Below are 10588 nucleotides of genomic sequence, written 5' to 3'. Positions count from 1 at the left end.
GTGTAATAGGCTTTTTTAGTGCTTATAGTGGTGTAGAGAAATGTCATTTTATGCTTAAATAACTAATGACGTTCTAAGTATTATCTGCATATCTGCTGGCATTTGTTAAGATGTGGAGGACAGAGGGTGTGGAGGACACCTGGCTAATGCCTAAGCTGGTTGATTGCTAATGACTTATAATATCATTCTATCGACCATGAAGTATGGCTTGATGCAAGAATCTGTTTAAAAAAAAAAAAAAGTTGTTCCAGTCTTTTCCCTGTCCTGCTGTTAGAGCTTTATCACTGTACTTTCATGGCGCATTTAACTTCCTTGGCATTGAGCTGGCACTGCAAGATGTAACTGTGGCCGCTGTGGTCTTTTAGGATACTATATTTTTGTCGGTAACCACATTTCTGTAATTACTTCTAAAACTTGCTTCGTCTTGGCTTCTCCTACAGGGAGGAATGTTCAACATCTCTCTGATTCATTTCTGGCAATGTCAAATGACAGGCAACTCTCAGGATCCTGGCATTGAGATCCAGGGAGCCTATCTATCATTTCAGCTTTGTGGTTGTAGTCTGTGGATCACATCAGCAGGAGAAGGCAATTTCTAGTCCTGTTCCAGAATTTAGTGTGGCAGGTTCCGTGCAGTCACTGTGACCCCATAATAATCCTGGTCATAAAAGTAGAGTGAATCTGAGAGTACAGAACAGTTTGGGAAGCGAGGTGGCTCATCAGATGGCTGACTTGAGGAGGGTTGCACACAAAATGCTGATCTGTGACATTTGAGAATAGTGCAGTTTTGTCCAATTTTTCCTAAGATAAATTGTTGCTACTGGAGTTTGGACTGTATTGCATCGGGCTGTATCATGTGTTGAAAGGTGTGGGGGTTTTTTTGTCGTTGTTTTTATTAACACATTTTTTTGTGTGTTATCACAATTGCATCTTTATTACCTTAAGAACAGTCTTCAAAATAGAATGAGTTCCCCATTGAAAGGGAGGAACAAAAATTTCGCTCCATTTTCATTCCCACCTGTTAAGAACTGCTGCCCCTGTAAACTCAGAGCTATTTGCTGACAGAGAAATGTTGAAAATGCACTGACATTTCTTGTTATAAAAATCTGGATAAAAAAGATTGAGAAAATCACTTGAAAGTTTCCTTTAACAGTTCTTCCCTTGGGTTATAAAAGTTGAATAGAACTAAATATTAGTGAAACGCAAGATAGTGGTTTATTTAAAGCTTGTCTGCTAAATTAAGTCAGAATTCCAAACTCATCAGTAAAATCATCCAGTTTCCTTACTCTGAGAGTGTAGTGTCTGCCCCTTCTTCTGGCTGCTTTTTTGCAGGTAGCTGCACTGCTTCCGTGAATAACTAGAATATGGATACTGTCCTATTTGCTTGTGTACCAAGGCAGGGAGAGTAACGGCCTACTGTATTTTCTACATACTTGGATATCTACTTAGATTTCTGTTACAGGTTTTCTGGTGGATTTTGGAGGTGTTTGAGTGTCTTCTGTAGAGAAAAATCTGAGGAACAGAATCTGAGTACCAAGCCTAGGTAGTTTCAAATATTAATAGTTTTATTACCTAATGAAGTCAAGAAATACTGATTTTTATCTTGTAGCTAATGTAGCCCAGTGCATGGATGGGTGACATGAGGATGATCCCGTAGCAATTCTATATCAGAGGTGGAAGTGAAATAGCGAGTTCTTCAGACTTACTCCACAGTTTTAACTGTATGTTCATCTGCTCTTTATATCAACATCTCAATTACATTTTTAATACATTTTCAGTTGATTTCTAATGTTGGTCTAGTTTTCACTTTTTTATGTACTGTTTTAATAGGACTTTTTAATGGCTTTTGCCCGGAGGATTAATAGTTGTGCATAGCAGAATTTAGTGCAAAGTTGCTTCTAGAGTCCTGAATGGGATAAGCTTTGCCTTCTTTAAAGCATGAAAAAAAGATAGTGCATATTTTTATGCATTGCATTCTGATATCCTCCAAAGTATTCCAAGTAATTTAGTAATAATGAGTGGCAATAGTCTATGGAATAGAGTTACTTTTCCTAGCACCCTTGCCTTGAAGGTGGCAGATTTTGGGGATAGTCTAACTCCATTGGTAGCTCATTGCTTCCTATGCAGTTCTCTGGACAAGAGTGAGCAGGCGCTGCTGACTCCCTTGGGGGTCTTCCTCTTTGAAGCCATGGCAGCTGTCTGTGTATCTGCTGGTTTCCTTGCTCCTGCAAGTCACACCTCTGAGTAAAAGAGGATAATAACCAGGGGGGCTGGAATATTTGTGGAAAACAAGTTGTATGAACTACTTCCAGGTTTGTACCACTCCTCTAGAAGGACCCAGCTTCAATCTCAGCTGACCTCACCCACAAAACTCCTACAAAAACATGTAGGTCTTGTCTTCCCAGCCCACTGTCAATCCCTGCCCTGCAGTGCCAGATGCTTTGCTTGATCCTGATCCTCACCACCTTCTCCTGAAAGTCCTGGGATTCCATTCCAAATGGAAAGGAAATGTAAAACTGAGATGAGCCTCAGAGCCATGGCAAGTACAGAAATTGTCATCGGTTATTTCTCACCTGGAGAATAGTGCTGATATCTTCCTGACACAGACACGTGTATACACGTCTTTAGTAAGCTTTCCTGTTAATTCATCTTCCAGTATTTATTTACTTGAAGGAAACACTACAGTTTAACAAGTAATTCCAGTATTAAAGTGATATATTTGTAATGTTTTATAATGAGCCTTTTTGCAAAAGTTCTGTTCAAGACTTACTTACAGAGAGAGTCTGATTGCTGGATGTGTAGAAGTGTTTATTTCAGTCTGTGAGATACTCTGGTTCATTCAGCTAGATAAAACCTGAGGAAAACAACTTTCTGAAAGCAGCATAATGTCTGGGAGGGTGCAGTTTTGTTCTCTCTTGCGAGAATAGCAGTAGCCCACCTGCTTCTGTTCTGTAAGGAGTGGAGCACCATTCCAGTAGGGCAGTTCTCATGTGCTGTAATTTCAAGGTGAATTTTGCAGCTGCTCCTTCTTCTTCCCCCTACTCTACCTAACTACAATCTTGCCTCTGATTTTCTCTTCAACAAAAACAAGAGGGATATAGAAAATTTCATTAAATACCTGTGTATTATTTCAACATCTTAGGGATTAATTTTTATCAGGTACCTGAAAGGAGTAGTATTAATGAAACCCAGTAATGTTCATTTCCTTTTACAATGTTTAAAAATGGCTAGTTTTTGTATCAGTAGAAGAGGATAGTGAGGAAATACCAGAAGGAAGTGGCGGGGAGGTAAAGGCGGCATCTTAACATGTTAGTACAGAGAAATCACTGTCCTCATTATCCATGCTGGAATTTTATCATGGATTGCTTCTCCCTGCAGATTTCTGTTGTATGGTATCAGTGTGATACATAGTAACAAACAAAAAAATTCTACTAGTTGGTTGCCATTGTTTTTGTTATTATTTTTAAAAAAATACTGACTTGTGCTTCTTCCTTCTTCTGACAAGACTACAGCCTTACTTTCATAATGGGATCAGGCTTTCAAAATAACCAGTGAATTTTTTTTTTTTTGTAGTCAAACCATGCTTTTCTTTATTTAGAATGATGTTTCTAGTTGACATCTGTAGGTTACCTTGTCCCCTATTTAAAAAACAAAACAAAACAACTCCGAAAACAAACAAACAAAACAACAAAAGAAACCCCACAAAAAACCAGAAGTGCTTCATAGTTTCATGGATTCTTCTGAATTCCAAAATCTCTCTTAACTGCAAGTTACATTTGAGTAAAGCCTGATGCAGTAATAACTGTTTCTATTATTAAAAGAATTGCCATTCTGATAAAACAATTCTAGTTTTTCTGTTTTAGGTTGCTTGTTATTCAAGCAACAAAGCATTGAATATTTATGCTTAAGAATATGTTTCTTTTTTGGTTAAATGATTAAAAAATTAACACCTTCTTTCCATTTAAATCATGTAAATAGTTAAGACTCATGCTGTAGCTAAGCTGATTCTTTCTCTGTTTTAAAAATAGAAAATGCTAGAGCAGTCCTTCCCTTCCCCCACTATGTACTCACTAGTCCAAGCTAGTAAATGTTACTGAATGGATTTCAGTGTTGTAGCCATTCTACAGTAAGTACAGCAAGATCCTTTGTGAAAAAGCGAAAGGAGGAAAAAAGGTAGTAGAAATCCATTTGTGAATGTCAGTCAGACCAGAGTACCTGCACCAATGACAGACAGGCTTTCCTTGAGAAACAAATAATGACAACAAACACTGCTGTTCAGAGGAGCCAGAATCTCCCCAAAAGACGGCTAGAAAGTATAGGGGAGTGTCCTGCGAAACGAAAAGCTAGCTGGGGTATTCTGACCAGCCAAGGTTAGTATAGCAGCCATTTCAGAAACCGTGTACTAAAATGTGCTAAGCTGACCCAATTTATGATGTTCTCTCTTTAAACTGTTTTTTGGTTTTTTTTCTAGCTGTAATATAAATGCATGCTTTTGTTAGTGGCATTTTATTCTCTTGCATGGGTTAACACAAGGGTGTTGAAGCTATTTTTGTTCTTTCTGCTCTCTTATCAGCTGATCTAAAATACCCTTTCTTGTTTATCTGCCCTGTTTGTTTTATGCAAGTGTTTAAGGCTTGACTTACCCTGACTTTTGCTGTCCTGTCACAAGGTAACTGGATACTGAAGGCTAACTGTTTACAACAGGGAGCTGGGGAATGAAAGGAGGGGGAGGAGTAAACTTTACATATAACTTTATATGTAAAGAGAAGTTTATAGGTAGCTGAAATACGAGGCAATGGAGGAACCACAGGTGACAGAATTATTGTCCTGTACGAGGATACTAAAGACAAAGATATAGTTGTAAGGGTTTGCACAGAGAAGTACTTAGGAGGTATTTAAGTTGCTGGGCACTGACATTTTCAGCAATGAGGAACGAACTCTATTATAAAAGAAGTGTTTAGGACTGCTACTGTCTGTGCCATCTTTTCCTAATTTTTTCATAATACAAGCGTGTAAAAGAGAGCTTTGAGTAATTGTGAGAGTCTAATAGGGATTTTTTTAAAAGAGTGATCATAATTCCAATTAATATTGACCATATCGTAAGGCTTAGAGTGAAACAAAAAAGAAAATAAGGAAATCAAACTTGAAATTCTTGATAATATGATATCAAATTAAAAACTGGAGATGTTAAAACAGTCAAGGAAGGAGGAGACAGGAAAGAGAGATTTGATATATTGTGCATAAAAGTAATTATGAATTTATCATGTAAAACGTAGCTATATATTATAGGAATCAGAGTTATTCTTAAAATACCTTTGCTGATTTCCAGTACTGCCAGTTTTAGAATTAAGCAATATTCAAGAATTTAAGCAGGTTACCATAGCTTCCCAAGTAACTGTTTGAATGCAATGGTACTGTAATGTTTTATTTATTCGTCAGTTTTAATACGCAGTGTATCTTTTACCATCATATTGTTCACTGTTTGGGCTAATATTACCTGATCTATAGTAACTTTTATTTACGAACATTTCAGCTAGTTAGGTCAGTGGTTCCCAAAACACTAGGACATTCTCCCTCAGAAAAGAAATTTTACAAAAGTTTATCAATGTTAGCACTAGCCACTCCTTGATATGGTTCAGGGTTAGGCTCTTTTACCATTCTTACACAGAAATAGCCACAGTTAGTCAAGTTTTGAAATTTTCAAAATCACAGTAAAATGTGGAAAGTAAAATTTTCTGAAGAATACATCTTAACACGCTCCAGCCACTTGCAGCCTCTTTGTGATTGCCAAACTGGGCATATGTGTTTATTGGTGAACATCTTGAAGTACTGAGAGACTTCTGTTGCAGTTGAGGCTTCTGGTTGTTGCAGTTCACTTGAATAACAGGCATATGTAATATCAGATCTGAAGGAGGCTCTTTCCTTCCCTCTCTATTCCCATCCATGGAGGTATCCAAACGTGACTTTGTTCTTCAGGCACCCTTGCAGAGCAAAGGAAGAGAAAGTCATACTGCAATGCAGTATGTAATTAAATATGCAGATTGGAAAATGGACTAAAAGTGATGCGCGGGGTGGACCGTCATAATAAGATTTGATAGAAGAGCGAAAGGATAGAGTCACGTTAGGAAAAGTTCTTCAGCCTACTGGCTTGAGGATCCACCACCAGGCTATTTTACCAAAATCTCCTGGATGTGGCAAAAATCAGCACAGGAGGCCCAGCTTTGCTGCCCAGCTATGTAGTGCTTTTCAGGCGAGGGGATTAGGCCACGTGCTGCATTTATTCTCTGTCAGGCTGGGAAAATACTGAGAATTCTGAGCACAGCTTGGGGAAAATTGCTTGCAGTCTGGATTAAGGCTGAGACTGCATTTGAGGAGCAAAGTTGTTCCAGGCAGAAGTCCTTCAGAGTCTGAACTCGGCTCAGAATGTCCATATGCCTTTTCTGTCACCTTCTAGTTGGGAAGGCCGCTGAAAAACCCTTACTTTGTTTTAGTGACTTGTCCAAGGAAAGAATAGCAGCCTAAGAGTACTACCAGCTGCTCCACATACCAAATCACATCTGATATGTGTCTAACAGATTACTGAATTCAGAGGTTGATGTGATTTTACACCTTGGCGCTCTAGCTATGGCACAGAGAGTTTGCAAGCTACTTTCAGCTAGAAAAATAGCCAGCCAGTTGATGATCCTTCATGAAGATGGAAAAAACAAACTGTGCATGAGCAATGGGCAGGGGGGTTGTTGCTGTGCTTTCATGTGATGGGAGGAGGGGCCTGACATGCTTCCTCCTGCGTGTGCAAGGCCTGGCAGAGAGCCAGCGGCAACAACGGCTGCGGCCGCTGCCATCGTCATTGCCCTTGCCTTCACATAGCATAATGTGGCTTCTGATGGAAACCAAGCAGGCTATGTTTGGATATTGCTGTTGTGGTTTTTTTAGTATTTTTAATATGGCTTAGTGGGTCATGTTTCTGTATGAAAAGTATGTTAAATTGCAATGCCAAAGCACTCAAAATTTAGGAATTGTTAAAAGTAATGTTGCCTGTGCCACACTGATTTGCCCCTCTAAGGCATTATAACCCAGTATTTGACAACACAGTCACATGCTGTACTTTTCCACAAAGCCCCTGCTTCCTTTGATGTGCAAGATGGATGATGTTCTGAGAATGCGTTAGATTTATACTCAGAAAAAATACACCCTATGTTTTCCTGTATGCTGCAAAGGTTAGAAAGCATGTAGTGAATGGCAGGGAAAAAGGGTTAACGTTTTAATGTCCCTAAAAGCAAATTCTATTCTTGTCTTTGCTGTGGCACCTGTGTTTTTTAAGACCAATCATCTAACCTAAAAGTTTCTTGACTGATCATGGTTATTGTTATCTAAGGCTGAAATTTCAGAAGCTCAAAGCTCTCATAACCATAATTAAACTATGCTTTCAGTGTACAGTCTAACGCTTAAGTACTCTGGAAAAAATAAGCTATTAGACTGGTTTTACAATTTAAACATTAAAACTCTGTCTTTTGGTTCCTTAGTTAAAAAATAGTATGAATGGATGATGTAATGAAGATAGATTCAGCAAGGGTTTTGAAGTATTCTTTTGTTATTGGGAGAATACCATGAAAAAGGCAATATGAAGTTAACAATGTTATAGTCAGTTCATAGTTTGGATAGCATGTCTTAAAGACTAGATATGGAGATACAAAATAATTTGAATGCTAACTCATTCATAGAGTACAACACTGGAATGGCAAAACTAATGTGTGGTCATGTAGTGTGGGTGCATCATAAACAGAACTGTGTGGGAAAATAAATTTGTTTTGTATGGTTTTCAAGAGTAGGAAATCGTTGGCATTTGATTTGGAATGAAATCTCCAAATTTTGAAAGTCTACATGATGATAAACACTAGAAAGAATATTGGTTTGAACCAATGAAGGTTTCATTTCTTCTATGTGTATGTTTATATATTTATGTGTATATATTTTTATATTGTTATGTAATTTTCAGTCAAATGAAAAAGATTATTTGAAGTACTGAAATGAAATATTTAAATGCCACTTGAACTACATCTTAGCTCTCAGATGATATTTTAATCATCTCTAGCCTAAATTCTGATTCTTTTGGACTTCTTCAGTGTTGATTGTTGGAATTTCATTTGTTAAAAAGAAGTGGCTTCTGTTTAGCTGGTCATGTCTAATCATGTAGTTAAGCACTACAGATGCATTTCTTAACTTTTAAATCCTTGACTTAAGATTCTTTTCAATAGTTTTTAACATCAAATATCAATTAAGTAGTTGACACACTTTTTTTATCCTGCAAGGGCTCTAGACAAATGGGTAATTTTATAGTGCCACGGTAAAAATCTGTTAGAACTTAATTGCATATACAAAATATCAGGCAGTTTTAACAACTGGAGTGAAGTGAGTCCCTTGATTTTGGGACTATAATGTTACAGAGTTTATCTGTTACAGTTATCGATCCTGTCTGTTGCTTCAGTTGCCACAAACTGAAACACTTGGAATACATCTTAAGGAATAGAAGGTAACAGTGATGAGCTTAATACATAGCATTTGTTACTTTTGCAGAAATAAATATTAGCTACAACACTTTCCAGATAGTCTGTGTTTCTCATCTCCCAGTAATGAACTGTGGCAGGCTTCTATTTTGAGTTCTTCTCTGATGATACTGCTGCTTCTGAGGACTGGGACACCATCTATTTATCCTTAGAGCAGTGTTTTTCTAAAGTGCTGAGTCCTGGCATAAACCTTCTCCCAGTGAAGTCAGTGAGAAGACTTTCATTTATTTCCAGTCCTCCTTGTTTTGAAAATCCAACTTTTTAATGTACCTTCTATACTGTTTTGTTGGGGGGTTTTGTGGTGTTTGGTTTTTTTTGTTTTTGTTTTTTGAAGACTACACAAATTTTTAGAAATAAAAACAAAAGGATGGGATGACTGGAGTTAATGACTTTTATGAAAATATTTTTACTTAGTATTTTACTACTATGATCATAACTGCAGGAATGACTTACAGGTAATTGCAGGTAGATGTAAAGGAGTGAAGTCTTTGAAATGTGAAGAAAATAATATTAATGACTTAGAAATGGATCAAAGTCAGAATTGCAAATCCCTATTTTTGGGCATTTTCATTGCTGAGAATAGTTATCAAAACCCCAATTTAACAACCAAAGAATTGTTTAGAAGATAATTGAGGTAATAGTGAACTGCTAAAAGAAAAACACAGTTCAGTGTACAGATCAAATAGCATTTGAAACATGTTCAGAATATCTTTGCTTATTTCTTTTCTAAGTATGAGTAAGTAGTAAAATAACATGAACATTTGGCAGTGCTTCCCTTACAAATCTATGTACTAATACTGATTTTTGAGGATACAAAACTATGTGTCTCATTGCATGAGGTTAAAAAAGGAGGAGTTTGTCCTGCAGTTCTTATTCAGCTCAAGGTTCTCTTGATTTCACTGTGAGTTTCTCTTGTGTTGAAATTCCAGTTAACCTGTCTTGGAAGGCAAATGCACAGATACTGGCACTTTGAAAAGTTGTTATGTTAAAAAAAGAAATGTGAAAAATGAACAAAACTGGCCACAGTCCTTTAGCATAAGAAAAGAAACTGGCCACTTGTATATGCTCATATCTTCAAAGCTGTGTTTACTGAAGGGTGAAAGTTCATATTACAGTGAGCTGCTGATCTCCTTCCAAACATAGCTGGAGTGTATTAAGAACAGGCCCAACTAGCAAGAACAGATTTTTTTAAAAATTTTTTTTTTTATTTTCCAGATTGAAAGAAATGAGTAGGATTTATAATTGCAATTGGCTGGAAGTGCCATGGGGAGATGGAGATTTAGGTATTGTATGATACTTTGTAATTTTTTTTTTAACTTCGCCTGTTAATACAGCGAATATATTTATTCTTTCCTGTTAGTGTTTACAAAGCAATGTAGGCTGCCCTTCCTGGTAAACTATACACCAGAGAACTTGGAACTAACGTGGCTTCTAAATATAGTTAGAGATACTTTGTATTCAGCATCTGTCAGAGACGACATCAGTAGGGAATTAATGCATTAACAGTTTTGGAATAGACTATGTTTGCTAATACTGCTGTTACAGACAACAACGAATGAAAAAATGTCCTTGTTTATATTCTTGTTAATGCTTTCTAAGACATAGCAAGTTTGTAGATTAGCAGAAGGCAGCAATCTAGGCAAAGAATTTATTTTAAGACACCTTTGATGTTTATTTATGATACCTATTTATTTTGAACATATTCTTGTCCCTGTGGTATTTAATGATGAATTACTATGTGTATTGATAAATCAGTTGGAATGTGAAAGTTTTTTCCCAAACTTGGTTTGCACTAAATTTTTCTGCAGCATTTTGCTTATAGATTTTATTTCTAGTAGAGATGATACAAGCATTTTGTATTTAATGGATTTAGCAGAAACAGCTAGCTGCTGGATGTCCCTGTGTGAAGACAGGGCTATAAGGTGGGTCTAGGTGCAAAACAGAGTTCACAATGGGATCTGGCATCATTTCATTCTCAAATGCCACTGAAGTAATGACATTAACAGACATTCTTCTGAGCAATCCAA

General features: G+C 37.0%; 1 protein-coding gene across 2 annotated transcripts in view; it reads left to right on the top strand.

The window, feature by feature from the left end:
- The window catches only part of ASB5 (ankyrin repeat and SOCS box containing 5), a 31452-nt gene that overhangs the window by 10593 nt on the left and 10271 nt on the right, over positions 1–10588 (top strand). The window contains exon 1 of one of the 2 annotated variants that reach the window (XM_009578928.1): positions 4107–4367. The exons of the other annotated variant lie outside the window; for it this stretch is intronic. Coding sequence (XP_009577223.1) covers positions 4253–4367 — 115 coding nt within the window. The 5' untranslated portion in view covers positions 4107–4252. Of the gene's footprint in view, positions 1–4106; positions 4368–10588 lie in introns of those variants that run through there. 2 annotated transcript variants of the gene reach the window in all.

Source organism: Fulmarus glacialis, unplaced genomic scaffold (assembly GCF_000690835.1).
Source record: "Fulmarus glacialis isolate BGI_N327 unplaced genomic scaffold, ASM69083v1 scaffold27435, whole genome shotgun sequence".
Lineage (NCBI taxonomy): Eukaryota > Metazoa > Chordata > Aves > Procellariiformes > Procellariidae > Fulmarus > Fulmarus glacialis.
The sequence above is the reverse complement of the archived record's forward strand: the minus strand, read 5'-3'. Positions and strand labels throughout refer to the sequence as shown.